This window comes from Sinocyclocheilus grahami, unplaced genomic scaffold, assembly GCF_001515645.1.
Source record: "Sinocyclocheilus grahami isolate Dianchi unplaced genomic scaffold, SAMN03320097.WGS_v1.1 scaffold274.1, whole genome shotgun sequence".
In the NCBI taxonomy this organism is placed as follows: Eukaryota; Metazoa; Chordata; class Actinopteri; order Cypriniformes; family Cyprinidae; genus Sinocyclocheilus; species Sinocyclocheilus grahami.
In genome coordinates, this window is record NW_015505453.1 from 990,710 (window position 1) to 1,011,727 (window position 21,018).

Consider the following 21,018-nt stretch of genomic DNA (forward strand, 5'->3'; position numbering starts at 1 on the left):
ATATATAAATATATATATATATATATATATATATATATATATATATATATATATATTAAAATCTAACTAATCTGAATTAAAATAAGAAAAGATGTAAAATGATGATGATGATGATTATTATTATTATTTCTTAAAACTATTGTTTTTATTTAACAAATTACTATTCTGGAATTCAGAAAATTAATTATATTAAACTAATCTAACTCTAAAATAAAATGCTTCAAAAAATGAAGATGTAAACTTTTGATTTTGCCTCAATAACTATTTTTATTTAAAAGCATACAGAATACGGAACATAACATTAAAATAATCTAATCTAAATTCAAATGGAATGAAATGAAAAGAAAAAGATGTATTTTTTTCTTAAAACTATTGTTTTTATCGAATAACTTACTGTTCTGGAATTCAGAACATAAATTATTATATTAAAATAATGTAACTCTACTCTAAATTAAAAATGCTAAAAATAAACAAAATGAGATTGTAACCGTAATCATGTCTTTTTATTTTTTCTCAATAATACTGTTTTATTGAAAAACATACAGTTCTGGAATACAAATTTATAACGTAAATGTATGAACAATAATTTCAATATAAAACTTTTTTTATTAACACGTAATCAAAAATAATGATAATATGTTCTAAACGTGGGGTCTTTGAGTCAAAATGTTAAGAATCTATTCATCACTCATCTATGGGATTGTTTTGGAAATAAAAACGTTGACCTACAGTGCTCATGTGGGTGCCACAGGTTCAAATCCAGCTTGCAACATTGTGCCATCCAGTTTCCCCCACTTCCCATTACTTATTCTATGTGATAAGAGACAAAAAAAGTCAGAATTTGCTTAAATAATTGTAATCTTGAAGCAAATGTCATGAAATGTCATTTACTGTAATGCTCCAAGTTAAAACTCTGATGGAAATGTCGCAGACATTTGGTTTTACAGCAATCTCATTCCCTCGCCGTCTGCTCAAGCTGACAAGGATGACAAAAATCTGGGAAAGGCCTCCAGGGTGGTGAGTGACTCGCACTATTAGTTTTAATGGCTTACTACTATAAAGCCCAGCACAAAGAGCAGCGTTACAGCACAGTGAGGTCATATATTACAAAGTGTGCCATCGAATGAGCCCAAGCTAATTTATCCAGGCCTCTTTGAGCCCGGATGCCCCGCAAGACGCGAGGCCTTTGCACTGCGCTCACTCGTCTGAATCGGAGGGGGGAATAACTAACAGACTGACAGTGGAGGAGAAAGACAGGAGCGGACTTTGGATCTGATGGGTTGGTAAATCTTAGCACAGGACATATGGCTCACACCTTCCTCTCAAACATCCTCAGTCGATCTGGAGAGTGTAATGTTTGAGCTGCGTGTTTAGGAGGGGGAGCTGGATTGCGCGCAATGTTGAACAGTGCTCCTCATTCGCTTTGTTAAAGCTGCGAGTGTTTAACAATGCTAACATGCCTTTTCTCTGAGCCGTCTGAGAAAGTTTACTGCTTCCATAGCTGCCAGACTGAGATACACGCATGCTTCCTGTCCCATCTAGTCATTCTGGATTTGTGTCTTTTAAAAAGTATAAATCTAGTGTGTTATAGTATGTAAGAGCTGGAAAATTGTGAACCAAGAGTCAATGAATATTTCATTGTGACATTTTACAAACTGATCACTACTATTTTGTCACGTATGCAAGATCAAAATATCCCTTTAAAATATAATCTGTAAATAATATGATCATAATGAGACTGGGACAGGGACCGCAAGTGTTTTTATTGATAACTAATACTGAAAGTGAGAAATAGTCGATTTCAATCATTGTAATAAAGCTGATAAAATAAAATTAAATGAGAAATGCTGCCTTCACAACTAAATGAAATAAAATGTTTAAAAAAGTTCTAAGTTTTAAAGTATTAAAATGACTCGAACTGAAATAAAAATCAATTCAAGCTAAACAGAAATATAAAAAAACATTTAATAATAAAGACAAATGCATAGAGCAAACTGAATGAAATTTAACTGAACTTAAATTTAAATAAACTGAAATTATAAAAAAAGTTAATTGATCAATGGTAATAAAGGCCAGGACACACAAAGCCGACTTCAAAGAACTAGCGGCGACGAAAGCCAACGGTGTTGTCGCCTCACGTCGGCAGCGTTGGACCAAAAAGCTGCGCTCTAACACACCGCACAGACTACAGCCGACGGCAAACTAACACGTGCATTCTGCGCATGCGTGAGAGGAATTAACTGTCTATATCAGCAGCTATCAATAGTATATATTTGTCATTCAAAAGGAGAAACCGAAACAAAGATATACGAGATAAACGCAGATATACGAAATGTAAACAAAGCAGCGCTTGCTTAACATTTTGAATATCAGTAACGTTGATAACTTTAATACATTTTAAGCGGCTCATGTTATATGAAAACATTCACGTATTAGAATGATTGGGAAAGATCACGAAACATTTAAACAGCCTTCTGTCTGTACCGCCTTTACGTGCTTGTTTTTATCACTTTCGCTTTAATTCTCGGGCACCGACTCGTTCGCTAAACTGAACATCCAATCAGAGCTCTCACTCGTGCCGACGGTCCCGACACCGGCAAACTGCCGCCTACATGAGCCCGACGAGTGGAACACACCAAACAAACTAGCCCGACCGTCGCTCGCCATCAGCCATAATAGCATATAAATATTACATATTTACAATATAACAACACTAACACAATTTCAGAGAAAATTTAATTGAAAAAATAAAGATCAATGTGACTGCAATCTGTCAAAATCAATTCCAGTGGCAACTAACACTCCATTTTTAACGGTTTCTGCTACTAGACCGCACAAAGATGGAGACACCAATCTCCAAAATGTGTTCATCTCACATTTCAAGTCTTTGACCCTAGAAACACAAAAGGACCACCGGCAAGTTTTACTTCAACACTGTTAGTGCCTCTTTTGATGATACTAGAAATGTGTCGGTCATTGCGTTGCCACATCTGCCAGTTCGCTTTTAAGCTCTGCCTCATGCTCTCACACTATCCAACTAAATCTCAGGCCAAATTACAAGACAGCGCAAAGAAAGGATTTTCCAACCAGTGCAGGACTTGTTTGGTCTAACACAGATATTATAAATTGGACTGGTCTGAAGAGGCAGGATTCTGCATCAATCAAATTTCTTCCAACACTTTCAAAGTGACTACTACATAGCTAGCTGTCAACAGCCGGACGGAGAACATGAAGAGTGTTTGTGTTAGAGGAAGCATTCTATTCAGCTGGTGAATTTCCCAGCGTCACAGACCAGGCAGGAGATCATTTTGTTGTGTATTAGGTGAATATGTGCACTGTGGCTTGAAGATTCTCTGTCAATCACTTAGAGAAGTGAAAAATGATTTTGTAAGATAAAAAAAATGCATTTAAAAAATGGCAGACGCCATAAGAGTAAACCACACTGAGAAATGAGCATGACCCAATTTGTCTATAACTTCAAAGGGACTTATATTCATAGTCACTTAAATTTGAGCAACTTGCAGTGTAAGGTGACGACAAAGTGCTTTAACTGTTTAAAGCAATCAAGAGATGCTTTCCCCAACACATAACTTACATTACAATTAAGTGCACATTTTCATTTTGAAACAATTTGGTATAACCATGTATAGCTGAACAAAACTATAGCTTTAACTTCAAAACCTGTATGCATACTTAGAAACCTAGAAATGAGCAACAAATTAGATTAAAATATTAAGCATAAAAATGAATAATTCTGTCATAATTTGCATACAAATTTACCCTCACATTATTCCAAACTGGCATAACTTACTTTCTTCTGTGAAAAAACTAAAGATATTTCGAAGAACACTGGGTTCAAACAATTTCGGACCCCACTGACTGTCACTGTACGGACGGAAAAAAAAGAAAGAAAAAAATATTTTTTCAAAGTATCTTTTGTGTTCCACAGAAAAAAAGAAAATCATACAGGTATGGAACGGCACTAAATTTTGTGTGAACTATCCCGTTAAGCCATAATAACACAGAGAAGACAGTGTTTTTACAGGTCTTATAAATAATGAGGACTGGCTTAACACATGTGGACTGCACATATAGGCTTCGCTGTGCCTGTATAAACACACATCCAGACAATGCCAAGGCTCAGAGACAACTCAGACAAACAGAGCAGTATCTGAAGTACTGTTAAACATTAGCAGACATCTTTCAAACCGCACTGAGAATTCCTGCGTCCTTCAGAAGAGCCCAAAAAAGAAATGGCAAGGTCATATTCCACCCAACATCAAAAACATGAAAAAAAAAAAAACTTTTTTTTTTTTTTTTAAATTGTGACATTATTATGGAAGCTGTTTTTCACCACGAAGATATAATTTTAATAATAATAATTATACACTTTTCCCCCTCACAATTCTTAAAATTGCCTTTTTTCAGAATTTCAAGATATAAACTTATTTGATATAAAAGAATTGTGAGATAAAGTCACAATTGCTTTTTTTTATTATTATTTTCAAAACAACTATGCATTTTTTGTAATTCCCAATGGTTATTTTCATTAGATTCTCACATTACACAGTATTTATTTTTACTACAATAAACAATAAAAAAAAACTTCTAGCTTTATTTTATATAAAATAATTTCTTTTTTAAGTTCTTTATTTTGGGGTGAGATTTCCTCCAAATAATTTTTTTTTATTGTTTATACTTTGAATACGTGCTTATATTGTGAGAATATATTTGCATTAGGCTGGTGTGATAGATACATTACCAAACGTCAGATTAGGCAGTGTTCATTCTCCCACTCACCAGACAGCATGCTAACAGCTGCTGCAACCCTTCTATTACTGAACAGGATTTACAGTGGCAACGACTCCCCAAATTATTTATGAGCTCCCAACACAGCCGCATACGGAGCCCTATCACACAGCTCTCCTACACCCAGACCCCTGATCACCCCCCACAACCAGCAATGGCAGGACCTTTGGCCTCCAGAGCCCAAAGCACAGGCCCCACGCAAGGTGCTGACAATCTGAGGAGCCTTTCCAACATCAGGCCTTAAACACAAAAATGACAGCATCAGATAAAATTAAAAGCGCTGAGAGGAAAGACGGGAGGAGTTATTAGGGCAGTTCAAACTAAAACAAGACATTTAATTTTTTAAATATGGTGTCTACCCCGATCCAAGCTTTAATTTTGGTCACAAAATGCAGATTTCATTAATAACAGTTGGCAAATAATGCTTTTATTCATGCATTAAATTGATCAAAAGTGATAGTAAAGACATTTACATGATTACAAAATATTATATATATATATATATTTTTTTTTCTCCTATTAATCTAGTAATCAAAATGTTCTAATAATCAAAGATTCTTAAAGTTAAAGAATCTTAAAAAAATAAATAAAATAAACAGCACCAGTTTTTCAACATTAAGGAAAATGTTTTCTTACATTTACATAATAAAATATATTAAAAAGAAAACAGTTACATTATATTTTATATTTATATTCATATATTAAATTGTAATAATATTTGACTATTACAATTTTTACTGAATTTTATCAAATGAATGCAGTTTTGGTGAGCATAAGAGCCTTCTTTCAAATACCTTACCACCCCCAAAATGTACATACACACACATATACATACATATATACATACATATATATATATATATATATAACCATGCAATCTAGTCACCAGTGTATTATGCATCATTAGCTAAGTATAAGCTATTAAATTATACTGTTTAAAAATATAAAACATTTGCACTAAAGCATGGATAAAACGTCCACAGATGAGGAGAAAATGGCTTCTGAAATTAAGTACTCATACATTGAACACTCATCAGATAAAATAGTCTAATAAAATGTATTTTCACATAGTTCTGGGAAATAATACACACAGATCCAAAACCTCAGAAAATCCAAAGAAAAGAGAAAGCAAGTGAGAAAACAGTAAAAGAAAGGGAAGAAAGTTGAAAAACAGTTAGGATCAACAGTTAAGAAAGGCAGCCGCCTGCTAAAACAGAGTTGACAGGCAGCACTTATGACAGGTCTGTGTAGAGAAGGCACCAGTTTTATTAGCCAGCCCACAAAAACAGCAGGTCATCGCCCCGTGAGGCCGCCATTGTTCTGAGGAAGCAGCACCACTCTGAAGGCAGTGGCTTTAAATTCTATTTAGACCAATAAAGTCAGATTTTCAGCATAAAAAAAGATAAGCACAATAACACAAAATGGACCAATGCATATCCCCTGAACACCAAGTCCAAAGTATTGTACAGCAATGACCTATCTGTTTTCATTAAAAGGCCAGACCAACATATTTGGGTTCTCAAAAAATTAAATAAAATAAAATAAAAAAGTTAGACCTGAAGTGACGTTGACACTTACTTGCGCATGATGGACTTCCTGAAAACAAGGCCTTCCTCCAGGTCTGCCTCATTGGCCATGAACAGAAGCCTCTTTCCAGTGACGTCCACGCCTACAAAGTCCCGCTGCTCTCCTGCCACAAGGCACAATTCCAATCTGTCATAGCAAACTCATAGAATACGACAGTGGGATATTGTACAGTCAAACTGTATTTTGGCTCAAGACAGATGGCTAGTCAACAACTTGGATGATCTGCAGGAATGCAAAATAATACGGTCCACTGGGATGCGTTTTTTGTTCATGTTGGGAAAAGAGGAAATGGTCAATAAATAGGTTTTGGAAACAGTGCAACAATAGCACTCCGTTCAATACCACACCATCTTTTTCCTGCTCAATCACGTTTGTGTGAGTGATAGTACCTGCTTTCTTCTTGCCCTTTTGGCCAGGGACAGTATCTGTGAATTCATGCACTTTGCTCATGAGCATCGACAGGGTGGCGTTGTGTGCACGAAAGAGGTCCACAACCTCATGCAGAGCCACATCCGTTATCAAATCACAGCTCACCACCAAGATGTCTGTCTGTGGGAGAGAAAAAAATAAAAAATACAAATCCTATTTAAACCAGCATCAAGACAGAACAATCCAGCTTTTCCACCAACAATTTGATTAGAATGACCACTGGAAGGGTCGATGTGTTCCCTACACATGATTAGAATGATTACTTTTAGGTTTTGAAATCACCAGTTGGGTTGAAATACTTGAATAAAAATGGTTCCAATTTGTTGTTTTGTGCCAATGGGCAAGTTTTTCAAGAATTTGCTACAGACACTCAGCATCTTCCTTGTTCCTTTGAAATAAGAGTGTCAGAAATACTATACAGATATATTTGTTCACAACATAAAGCTCCCAACCCAGGTCCATCCAACCCAAACTAGTCATTAATTTTCACAGTTGTAATGTTACAACCAATGACAACTGCAATAATATTACCACCAACATTTATATAAATAGCAATTTAGTCTTCAGAAACTAAATTGCTTATATTAATTACATATGTGACCCTGGACCACAAAACCAATCATAAGGGTCAATTTTTGGAATAAGCTTTCCATTGATGTATGGACAATATTTGGCCGAGATACAACTATTTGAAAATGGAACTATCTGGAATCTGAGGGTGCAAAAAAAGATGGAAAATGCATGGTACTAAGCTTGGAAACCGAAAAAGTCAAAAAAGTGGGACAAAATTCAACAAGTGCCAGAGTTCCTGGAGCACAACTTGTGCTGAATGGTCAAATTAAGCTTGGTAAGGTTATTTTTATGGATCGGTTTCATCTGAAACAGTTGGGATAGACTACCATCAGCATCAGGTCAATATTTCACACCTCACCAACAAATTTTCTTGTTAGGCTATTATTTTTTATTTTAGCCCTACGTACAGTCTACTTACTGGCATGCTGATCTCCTAAAACTGGCTGGTATATTAAATAAAACCAACAACAACCAGGTTTTCATATATTCTGAAGAAAAAGCGGTTTCTGCTCATACAAAACACTGCCACAATGCTTCAGATGACACTTTCATGGCCTAATGTTCTCCACTTCATGTATGAAGACTCTTGACAATGGTCACAACAACAAAATAAATGTTTATAACATGACACGAGAATGATGTGAGAAAATGAGAGACCCAATCTCTCAAAAAAAGCACTGTGCTCTGCCACAGTTTGCGTGAGTGTGTGTATGAGTGAGCGCAGGCATGGAGGGGAACCCAGCGATAAATCCTGCTCTCCTTTGCCATTGTTTCTGTTTGAGTTGTCTGGTTCCCATCTGGTCTGTCCATCACAGGCCTGTGGATAAATAAACATGGGAGAAGGAGTGGGGAACAGCCCGTTAGAGCGTGCCTGGCTCAGGGAGAGCTGCATGCCTCACTGGGGAGGCCCAGGGAGAGGCCCTGCTGTGACGCTGTGCTCTGCTCCGCTCCGATAAACTTCCGGTTCTCTTGTACTGGCCCTGGGACAGAAGGCCCAGGAGCCACCGGAGCACACATGCCCAAAAGATAACCGTGTGCACAGCACTGTCTGTTTAGAATGAGCTAAATGTGCTACTGAGGAAGGAGAACAATCCCTCCCCATTGACCACTGCAAACTCAGAATGACTTCAAGCTAATGCACATATGAAACCTCAACAAACTCACAGCAAAGTCAGAGCCACACACAATCCGCATTCATGTTTACATATTCTGCACTGAACTGGGGAGGGGGGGGGGGACTTAAAATGCAACTTATTGCATTTTAAATAAGTTATTCTATATTTTAGAATAACTTATTTAAAATGCAATGAATATAATAAAGATTTATATAAGATCAAATTCAAAAACCTGACAAGCCACATTCAAAGCAGTTGCACAATAGCAGATACACACGCAGACCTCTGATCACACATCTACTTAAATTACTACATTGCTTGCCAACCATAAACTGTCTAGGGTTAGACTAATGAACTACATTACTTGGCAGCAGAACTGTTTATTCTAATTATTTATATTGAGCATATCATAATACAGTTGCCAGTGCTTAATTAAAGTAATCAGACCCGAGGGGCTGTGCCTTTCAGCAAGGTCTGTCCCAGTGGCTCTCAAGCCAGTGTTATTTTAGTATCATTGAAATACTATTTTAGTTTTTATTAATATATTGTATTAGTTTTGATTTTCATTTCAGTTAGTTTTAGTAATGCGTTTTCTTTCTTTCAGTTAGTTATTTTAGTTCATCAAGTTAAACTAAATTAAAATTAAATATTGCCATGAATGTGTTAAGAATATTGAGATATTAAATATGGAGAAATATTGCCATGGCCACTACATGAAATAAAAGAAAGTTATGACTTTGGCCCCATGACTTTCCAGATTTTCATGAAAAGGAATTAAAGGAATGCAACAATACAATGTTTACCTGATCAAATATTTTAACTTTTGGCATATCAACAAATAAAAAATATATTTTATTAAATTTACATGACTTTCGCAGGTCAAGAAACCTCACTTTTAAAATTATACTACCTCATTTATCTAGATTTTCCAACACCATGAGAATCATGGCTCTTCAAAACATTAAACTTTTTTGTTTCACAATTATTATTATTTTTGGGTCAAAGTCATCTTGAGGCCCCCTTGGAAGTTTGCTAAGGCCCTGGGTCCCCAGTTTGAGAGCCACTAGTCTGCCATGACTTGTTGCTTTATTTTGTAAATTATGGCCCTATGAATTCTGCAAATACCTCTTATCTGTGGGTGCACTTTTAATGCAAGTCTAGCAAAAGTTGAAAGCAGGAGAATAGCAAGTGTTCGGTAAGGGGAACAAACCACCTGTCCAACTAAAGCGAAGACCCATGGTGGCAAATGGGAGATTTTATTGACCCTAAAACGCCAAAATCCTTCTTCCAGAATTAGAGAAGTAAAAATGGAAAAATATTTTACACAGTTTTCCCATTGACTGAATTAAAACGGTAGTTCACACAAAAACAAAAATTCTGTAATTGACTTGTATTCATTTTTCAAACTAACTTCTGTGGAACACAAAAGAGATATTTTATAGAATGTTTTTACTCGTACTGTATAATGAAAGTCAGAGGATCCAAAACAACACAGAGACCATTTTCAAAATGTGATCTTTGGCATGCAAAAGAATAAGAAAGACATTCAGGTTAGGTTAACATTTCTTTTTTATTCTTGGGTCAACTATTTCTTTAAGACTGGTCACTGCTGTGGTTCAAAGTAGCCAATAGACAGGCAATGTCTGGAAATGTGTACTCCAGTCCCAGAGTACATAAAAGGAACACAGAGCGAAGGCAAAGCAACCACATAATGGCTATCGTTCAAACATCCAAACATTTACCATGACTTCACAGTCAACCAAGAATGTACACTGATGAAATGTAAAAAATGCCAGCCCACCCATCGTAAACCACCCAAGTAAATTGATCTGTCGCTACAGCTCTAACCACTTAACATTTCATAGATGGGGTTTCTATTTTTGAGGGGACCCAACAAGTGGCCAAATGCCTGAAGCCTGACAACGGCAGGGCTCTTCAAAACATTAAACTTTTTTGTTTCACAATTATTATTTTTTTTGGGTCAAAGTCATCTTGAGGCCCCCTTGGAAGTTTGCTAAGGCCCTGGGTCCCCAGTTTGAGAGCCACTAGTCTGCCATGACTTGTTGCTTTATTTTGTAAATTATGGCCCTATGAATTCTGCAAATACCTCTTATCTGTGGGTGCACTTTTAATGCAAGTCTAGCAAAAGTTGAAAGCAGGAGAATAGCAAGTGTTCGGTAAGGGGAACAAACCACCTGTCCAACTAAAGCGAAGACCCATGGTGGCAAATGGGAGATTTTATTGACCCTAAAACGCCAAAATCCTTCTTCCAGAATTAGAGAAGTAAAAATGGAAAAATATTTTACACAGTTTTCCCATTGACTGAATTAAAACGGTAGTTCACACAAAAACAAAAATTCTGTAATTGACTTGTATTCATTTTTCAAACTAACTTCTGTGGAACACAAAAGAGATATTTTATAGAATGTTTTTACTCGTACTGTATAATGAAAGTCAGAGGATCCAAAACAACACAGAGACCATTTTCAAAATGTGATCTTTGGCATGCAAAAGAATAAGAAAGACATTCAGGTTAGGTTAACATTTCTTTTTTATTCTTGGGTCAACTATTTCTTTAAGACTGGTCACTGTAAGTAGTAAAGTAGCCAATAGACAGGCAATGTCTGGAAATGTGTACTCCAGTCCCAGAGTACATAAAAGGAACACAGAGCGAAGGCAAAGCAACCACATAATGGCTATCGTTCAAACATCCAAACATTTACCATGACTTCACAGTCAACCAAGAATGTACACTGATGAAATGTAAAAAATGCCAGCCCACCCATCGTAAACCACCCAAGTAAATTGATCTGTCGCTGCAGCTCTAACCACTTAACATTTCATAGATGGGGTTTCTATTTTTGAGGGGACCCAACAAGTGGCCAAATGCCTGAAGCCTGACAACGGCAGTGCCCTCTTGGCCGCTGGGAGGGGAGGGAGTTAGGAAGGCTGGATCAGTGGCCTGCCTTAGTCACAGAGCCACTGAAGGTCTGGAGTGGGCGTCAGCTGTTGGATCATCGGAGCGCCGCTGACGCTGGGCCTTTCAGTAGGCCTTGGTGCTGCGCTGCATTGGAGGAGAGGCACAGGGAGGTCAGGCCACCCACAGACACTTCCAGTTCTGCTTGGCTCCCCCCTGGGCCAGCCAGGTGAGACCACCCAAGAGCAGAGCAGAGGAAGCGATGGGAAAAAGAGGGTGGAGAGAGGAGGACAGGATATGAGGGAATAAAAAGGAAGGGAAGTAGAAATGTGGCTCACACTAGTATGCCACTACAGACACGCTTACTTGCAAAACAATTGGTCTGTCAAGACTGCGTTAGGTTGTACTGAAAAACAATACACATTTACTTCTCAAATGTTACAATTTGAGCTGAATAAAAAAAGAAGACTGTCCTGGATTTCTAGAAAATTGAGAAAACTTTGGTGACAATTTCAAATAAACTACTATTTTGTAATATTTGTGTGTGTGTTTTAATTTCATATAAAAAAAAAAAGTAATATTCAGACAATTGTAATTTTTTTGAGACAACAGATCTCTATGAAATAAATGGCTTTTAAAAATGTTTATTATTATTATTAATTTAATAAAAATGCTATTTAACACTAAGTGCATATAAAGAAAATGTACGTTTCCATATTTCTTTAAAAATTTAATATAAATATCATAATTAAATATGATTAAATTGAGACATAATTAGAAAGTCAGTAACAAATGAAATATATAAATAAAATATATAAACAAATAAAAATATGATAAAGTATACACTGTGCACACACACAATATATATATATATATATATAAAAATCAATTTTGAAGTTGAGATTGAGATATTATTTCTATATAGAAGGTATGTGACAAAAATAATAAAAAAAAGAAAAGAAACTGCATTCTGCAAAAAGAAAAGAAACTGCTAGTGCAAACAAAGATGTACTGTATAAGTGCATTTTTCAGGAAAAATGAGTACACAAGTTGATCGAGAACAACTTGATCCCAGTGAACTCGGAGCCTTATTACTAACAAAAGCCAGCAGAACACTACACAACACGAAGATTATTCAGTTTCTGTACAAACATTGACTCAATGCATCAGTATGAACTCAAACACAGGTTAATGAAAGAGAGTTTTAGGAGTCAGGCACTCCGTCAGATGCTTCCATTATGTCCACGTTGTTTGCTGAAGCAATGGAGTAGACTATGCGTTTAGACCATACAATAAATGGGGATTTAGGGCCCCTATTGCCAGCACTCATCTCTCAACACGTATTGGGGCTGTTCGTGCACTGGAGGGCTCTGCAACTCAATGCTTTTAATCTCTCATTTCTCTCTAGGATTAGAAATAAACACATCTGTGCTGTTAGCGTGCTCCAGCAAGCCCTCCTCCTCAACATTCCCTTTCCATTGCATTGATATTTCTTGTCAGTTAATCTCCTGTGATAAGCGTTCGCACATGTTCAAGACATCCCTCTCTCAGAGATTTTACACTTTCATAAGTGTTGTGTGCAAAGGTATGATACACATGAACAAATGCATCCGATAGACAAATATTTTGACCTTTCTGAAAGAAACTAATTAATCTCTTCGCAGCTGCTTTAATCCAAAGTGAATTCAGTGTACACTGGGATAAAAAGGCTAAGGCCAATAGTGGGGGAACATACATACATACACACACACACACACACACTTTAATTTAATACACATATATTCATTTCAAATTATATTATCAGCATGAAAATTTGGGTCAGAATTTGTTTTGAAAAACAATATACTATTACATTACGAATTCTCTAAAGAATTTGAAATGCATAAAAAAATATCTCAGGACTGTCCTGGATTTCTTGGGTCAAATTCTGTAGTTGTGCCAGAAAAATTGTCAGTCTAAAAATCAGGCTTTCTAGGCGTTTTATTCAAAGAAACATTGGGGAAAATTGTAAATAAACTAGCATTTTTTATTTTATTTTATAATTTTATTTATTCAATTAAAAAGTTAAAACGGTATCACTCCCCAACTGCCCAAAATTTCTTCTTCTATTTAGCATCAATGCTTCTTTGTCCAAAATGTTTCAAACTCCAAAAAGTTTTTTATTTCCAGAAATGACAGATTTTCAATGTGGTTTCAGACATTTTCATTCCCCACTGTACTTTTTAAACAGACGTGTCTTGCTCAAGGAAGCTGAAAGCTCATGGATCATAGCTTGTGGGATTTGAACCTATAACCTTTTGGTTACCAGCCCAGATCTTTAACCACTAATTAACACCACACCCAAGGAACAGAAAAATTCTGTTTCTGTGACTAGTTTCAAACTACCTTAAATCCAACAGTGACCCTAAAAGCCCACCAGGATGTTTCCTTACCACCCAATTCCATCTACACAACAACTCTTACACATGTCCTGCAGGCCCATGAACGCCAGCAAGGCTTGAGGAAGGGTTCTGACATCATGTGTTTGTGGAGTTAGCAGTCTCTGGCCACTGGGCTTTCAACAGGTGAAATGAGGCACTCTGTGGAGTTGGACCCATCAGTGCAGGGCTGCACGGATCAAAGATCCCCCTGCGGCACACAGGATCTGCCCCTCACAGGATCTGCCCCTCACATCATTCCACTGACCCCAGGCCAGCTCACATGGGAGACAGGTGAGGCAGTGTATACCTGCCAGGCTTTTACACGCTTCTGGGCACACGCTCATGCTTACATGGATATGCATGCTCATGCTGTTATTATGTTTCTTCCATTTAGTCACCATGCTATGGTTAACTCTCAGCACAATGATTTACAGTGACGAAAATTCATCACATCATTGTGTTGCTAACTCTTTTATGACCCTCCTTCATCACTGAGCACTCCTTACATGTGGCTACAAACCAGTACACAAATATTATTTAGGCAGTTCTATGAAAAATCATTCCATGGCATTTTTCTGTTAAAAAAAGCAGAAATAAGGTATAAATTGTGATTACAACAAAGCACAAATTAGCCTTCCAGAACTTTAACACTCACTGTTCTGGGATGGTAGAATAATCTTTCAAAATCTCTGAACAGCCCTCACTATCTTCAATTGTGGGCAATGAAGAAAAAGGGCTGGCAATTTAATTTAAAAACAAAACAAAAAAATGTTATGTACTAAAACTTGTCTTTTTGTCAGTAGAAACGCAAAAACAGTTATGAAATCAGTGTTACAAGACTAGCGAAAACTAGACTGAACTGGACTTTTTTTCCCTTTTGGAAGTTTTTCTGATTCTGGTGCCATCCCTCTGTCGAGCCGACTGTCCATAAATGGAATACAAAAATATGGAAGTTTGATCCGACTCTGTAGTGTTAAAAAAATATAAACGCAGATATACGTGTGTGCGGAGAAAGAGTATACATAGTTAATTTACATATACTACAGAAGTTGGTTGAAAATTGACAAACTTATCCTTTAAATGTGGTTTCTCCTAAAACAAAAATATATATTTTTTTAATTGTTTCTTTGTCGCACATACATGCCTGCATTAGTCTCACAGTGTCCATGATTTTGCCAAGAAAAACATTTTCCTGGATCAACATTCATTCCTACCAACCAATCAGATTAGAGTAAGGAGCTTTAATATAATTTCCCTCTCATTTTAGGCAGTTTATGGTTAGGGTTGTGGTTAAGGATGTTTTCTTTGAGAGGAATGTTGTTTCAGGACCAACAAAAGATTTTGATCCTGTTACTTAGCAAAATCAGTCCCAATTCTGGAATTTAGCATTGAAGCATTTCTCAGGTTACTGTACTGCTACTAATGTGTAAGCATTTTTTAAGTATTAGAGGCACAAATCCCATGCTTTTTGTAGTGACAACAATTGGATATGTAAATATTCTATTTCATAATATTTTTAATATTATTAGAAAAGCATGAAATCAGCTAGTTTTAAACATCAAATTTGCATCTCCTCCTTACTTAAAAATAGTAAGAGGTCTTAGCCTTCTTGACCATCCAAATATGAACAATTCCGGCCCTTTTTAGTGTCCTGGTTTTTGGAAAGTGATAAATGTCAATGAAAGAAATGTTACAACTCAGTGTTATCCTAGGATATTGACACTTGACGCACCTTGATCTTTTGCTGTATGTGTCGAAGGGCATCTGCAGTGCCCATGTCAGTTTCCTCCTGAATACATACAACATCCAACCTCATCTTCACATCCGTCTTCAGGCGCTGATCGGTGCTCAGGGCCTTCTGAACCTCTTTAGTGGTTATGACAATCACCTCTGGAAAAAGAACGTAATGATAACACTCAGATGAATCAAGGAATTAACCAAAAGAAAAATACCTTGTGCTCACCAAGGCAGCATTATTTTATCAAAAATATTGAAATTGCAAAACATTAATACAATTTAAAAGAAGGTTGTGTCAATTTTAATATTTTTAAAACGTAATTCATTCCCATGATGGCAAAGCTGAATTCTTAGCAGTCACTGAGGAAACATTTCTTGTGGAAACTGATTTTTAAATTTTTTTTCAGGATTCTTTGATTAATAGAAAGTCAATAGAGAGGATTATTATTTGAAATAGAAATCTAGTGGCCTAGCCAGTCTCCAGATCTCAACCCCATAGAAAATCTTTGGAGGGAGTTGAAATTTTTTTATTTTTTTTTTGTCCAAAATGTTTCAAACTTGAAAAAGTTTTCAAAAAAAGTTGAAAATCCGTGTTGCCCAGCGACAGCCCCAAAACATTACTGCTCTAGAGGAGATCTGCATGGAGGAATTGGCCAAAATACCAGCAACAGTGTGTGAAAACCTTGTGAAGACCAAATACTTATTTTCCACCATAATTTGCAAATAAATTCTTTAAAAATCCTACAATGTGATTTTCTGGATTTTTTTTCTCATAGTTGAGGTATACCTATGATGAAAATTACAGGCCTCTCTCATCTTTTTAAGTGGGAGAACTTGCACAATTGGTGGCTGACTAAATACTTTTTTTCCCCACTATAAATGTCTTCACTATCACTTTTAATCAATGTAATGCATCCTTGCTGAATTAAATCGTACTGTCCCAAAAATTTTGAATGGTAATTTATAAAATTATGCAAGTGATAACAGTTTAGATAAGATTTGTTTTTGTGGGAAAAGAGATGTTTTGTTTCACTACACCATTGGTTAAGCACAGCACACACTTTAACTATGATACCTCAGACTTGCAAAAAAAATAGATTAGACAAAACACCTTCAATTGAGTCTTTGTGAACTATTTGTCATATGCCCAATGAGAGAAACGTTCAGCCAACTGGAAGACGTTTGTCCCAGAATTCTGCTTTACTACGTAAATATTTTCTAACGAAGCAGCTTACTTACCATAGTTTGTGCTAAGACTTGTAAAAGCTAATTGAAGGGTCTTGCTGGCTGGCACTCTGGCTGTTAAGAGGACCGACTGTGCCACACATAAAGGTGCATACTGTACTGCTGGGCAGGCAAAGGGCCATACCCACAAACTCCACACCAGTTGGACCGCATGGTTAGTCAATACAGCTAGGTGTGAACAATAAATAAACATTTAATTATCATGAAGGCATTAAACACAAATACTCGAAAAGGTACACGCCCCCTACTGGCTCTCAAATGTGGTAAAGCAATGAAGTGGGCTCAAGTTAATGTTCGAACACAGGACTCGAAGTTAATGTTTTGGATTTATTTCCACACACACAAAAAAACTTATTTTACATTTTTAAGGTATGGATGGGGTTTTCCTGTATTTTTTTAGCATGAAATTCTATAAATACAAATATATGTAGCCTAGGATTAGGACTGACACGTAAAATGAAGCAGAATAAGTTATAGATGTAATAACTCAAACATAAAATGTAAATAAATCTATTTTTAAATGTACTAAGACATTTAAATGGTTTATTTTTATTTCATTTATGTTTTAAAATGTAGATAAAAAATAAAATAGTCTATTGATTTGACTATTTCAACTAGTATTATTTATTTCCATTTTTATGTTAGAATAAAATTAAGAAAACGTAATTATTAAAAATTAACTTACCTTATTCCTTACTAGTAAACTGCATATTGCTCCATGCTATGCTGGCCCAAAACTGTTTTTAAAGGTGGGCCTGCTGAAGGTCTCCTATTTCTAAGCTATGTGGAGGAAAGCTGGCCTAAAACATAAGGCACACTGCCATTTATCCTCAAGTACTAGACTGCAGTTGATTTATTACAGAGTTGAAATGATCCAACATTAGTTGTCTGGGGTGCATTTGACTCTGTGTAATTGCATCTTGGCTTTATTACATTTGTCTTTTACCAGTCTAGTCTGTCAACTAGGCAATACATCCACCTCTACAATTTGAATGTATAAATTTAGGACACTTAGTCATGCCTCATTTTTATTTAGATATACCAATGATATACAGCCATATAAAGCATAATACGCTGTCAAAATATGAAAACAGCAAAATCTAGTTGTTTTATCCAGCTCCTGTTCCCTGACAAAAAGAGCCTTGACACTAAAAACAAGACGCAAACATAAGTGCTGGTCTGTGCGGGTTGCTTTAACATGGAAACCATGGCATTAGAGTACGTCAATTGTAAAAACAGCTCTACCTTTCCTATTTAGGAAATAAGGACTTTATTAGTTCAATTTAAGCAGCCTGCACAAATTATTACCACCTGCAGCTTAAATGTGTTGTGAGCAATTTCAGCTGTTTTGTTAAATTCCACCACACACACCCACTCCTCAAAACCCACCCCCAAAGACATATCATCCAAACTCATGTCAGCAAACCCACGCAAAGTGATTCACAGACAGAGAGTTTCTGATTGGCTATAAAAGCATGAGTCTGGCCTCAATTGTTCTGGGTTTGTTGTTTGTTGAGAGAAAGGTTTCTCGGGACACCTATTTCAGTGATTTCTATCTAACTGTTACTGAATCAATTATTTTCCTCATCATCTGGATTTAACTATGGTAAACATGGAAGCATACAAGTATATTATAAGAAGCAGGCAATTCTTTAGCAATATACCAGTCATAAATAATTATTCATGTAAAAATTATTTTACAAAAAGTTTCATTTGCATAACACCTTTTTCACAAGAAAAGCAGCTTAAAATGCTTTAAAATGTTTACAAAAGCATTACAATGAGCACATAAAACCAGGTAAAATACCATTTTATAAAATAAGATGATAAAATCCACTTTATAATGATAATAAAATAATATTTAAAAAAATCAATATACATGAAATCCATAAGAAAAATGGTAATTAAATAATAATAAAATGTAATAATTGTTTTTTAATAAAATTAAATAAAAATATAAAAATACTGCAGAAGACCAGTGTTATTTTAGGATCTTTGAGATACTATTATAGTTTTAATTAATATTTTGAATCAGTTTATTTTCATTTTAGTTCAAGTTTTAGTAATTGTGGTGCGTGTTTGTCATTTTTTTAAATATATCTGTATAGTTTTTATTAATCTTTATTTAAATTTTAGTTTTAGTTATTTAAGTACATCAAGTACAAACTGAATTAAAATGAGAAATGTTTTTTTTTTTATTAGTGCTGTCAAACGATTAATCGTGATTAATCGCATCCAAAATTAAAGTTTTTGTTTACATAATATATGTATGTGTATTGTGTATATTTATTATGTGTATATATAAATGTATCTATATATATATATATAAAAATAAATGTATCTATCTATCTATATATATATATATATATATATACACACACACACACACTTATTTATTTATATATATATATATATATACATATGTATATATATATATAAATAAATAATATATTTTAAATATATTTATTTATAATATAAATCATATGAATATAAATAGACATGTAAATATTTTTAATTTTTATTTTTTTCCTATATTCCTTTTTTTTCACCCTATGGTTTATTATAAAACCGTGAAATAGACAGAACACTTCAGAAACCGAACTAGCAGATATGTATGCCATTGAATTGCATTTTTATTTAATTAAACCATTTTCTGTCAGGAAAAGCCCATTTCTACGCCCCTTTGGCACTCGGCAAACATGAAAAAAATGACCAAAACACTGAGCAACGTTAGCAACAGCCATCAAACAAACTTCATTGATTCATAATAAACGAAAAACTGAAATAAAATAAGTCTACCCATATATCTCTATATCAGAATATACTAACACTAAACATCTGAAAACAAAAATACCAACTTTTCTCATGGGACAAAATGTCACATTTAATGACCTTTGTTTTCTGATATGACAGAATGTTTACCTTCAAAGCCCACTCTCTCCAGCAGGTTGAGGGGGTACCAGATGAGGGGTCTGTTGCCCACAGGTAGCAGAGGTTTGGGGGTGTTATAGGTGAGATCCATCATCCTGGAGCCTCCACCTGCTGCCATCAGCACCGCCTGCAGCTCCATCCCGAACACCTGCAGGACAAAACTACAACAGCTCTCACAACAAAACATCATACTAGACTGACAGACACAACCTTATGTTGAATATTCCTTGATTCAACATGCTTTTCAAAACAGGACCCTTATTTCATCATCTACACAACGTCCACCGAGACGCACTGCAAAACACTTTAATTAACGTTTAAACAAGTTTAGAAACACAAACACTCGGCTAACCTGTATTGCTAGTCCAAATGTTTATGCTCGGTCAAGTATTGAGTCCGTGCACGTGAAAATCTGCAGCACTGTAGCAGACGCTCATGTGGATCAGTCTGTCACTAGACTCGCTCTCTTCAAACACTTACTGCTAAAACTAAGAGAATCTACTTAAACACAAGGAATACGAATAACTAAAAATCCTCAGAATATTTCATCTGTAGTAGTCTACAATAACTGACCAGATATTTCGAGATAATGACATAAGACCGCTACTTGTAAATGGGTCGTACGGAAATTATGACCAGTAACTTTGGTTCCGCACAGAAAATCAGTTCCGCTATTTGAAGCAGAATGAGAAAGCGTCACTTCAATGTTTCTTTTATTTATTTATTTTAATTATTATGTATATAATTAACCTCCTGAGAACAAGAAATAAAAAGCTTTGTGAATTTAGTATTTTTTCATGTCATTACATTGTTTAGAGCATGTGAAAAAAATTGTAAAATAAAAATGTTGAAATTCCTGAGATGTTGATTTATGACAAACAATTTGAAAATGAATCAGATTTAAATTATAATTACAAAATATTATCATATTTCCATGAGGATGTGCAAATTTTATCACTAAATTAATGTCAACCATTTTTAAAAACCAAGGAGAGGGAGTGGTCACGGTGAAACATCCAATCATTTGGTATCTCTGGAAAGCCCTGAATGTGGTCTGTACAGGACATCCAGACGTACAACTGTGACATGTGAGGTCTCAGAGAAATTCACTAAAATATAATGTCCACTACAGAGGCAAAAACTCCATAGCTGGGTCTCAGGAGGATATACTATATATTGCAAATGTGCAAATGTACAATTTGATTTATATAATAATGTTTTATTTTATTTTATACAGCAGTAAACAGCAGTAAGG

The 21,018-nt window shown here is 35.5% G+C and overlaps 1 protein-coding gene across 2 annotated transcripts in view; it reads right to left on the reverse strand.

Annotated features, from left to right (window-relative positions):
• eif2b3 (eukaryotic translation initiation factor 2B, subunit 3 gamma) overlaps window positions 1–20,393 on the reverse strand; it is a 36,795-nt gene extending 16,402 nt beyond the window's left edge. The window contains exons 1-5 of one of the 2 annotated variants that reach the window (XM_016291620.1): window positions 20,116–20,393; window positions 19,755–19,911; window positions 15,583–15,740; window positions 6,786–6,945; window positions 6,388–6,499 (exon numbers count right to left, since the gene is read on the reverse strand). In XM_016291620.1, the coding sequence (XP_016147106.1) occupies window positions 6,388–6,499; window positions 6,786–6,945; window positions 15,583–15,740; window positions 19,755–19,902 (578 nt within the window). In that variant the 5' untranslated portion in view covers window positions 19,903–19,911; window positions 20,116–20,393. Of the gene's footprint in view, window positions 1–6,387; window positions 6,503–6,785; window positions 6,946–15,582; window positions 15,741–19,754; window positions 19,912–20,115 lie in introns of both variants that reach the window. The other variant, XM_016291619.1, reaches the window with a different exon arrangement.
• Window positions 20,394–21,018: the final 625 nt, after the last annotated feature.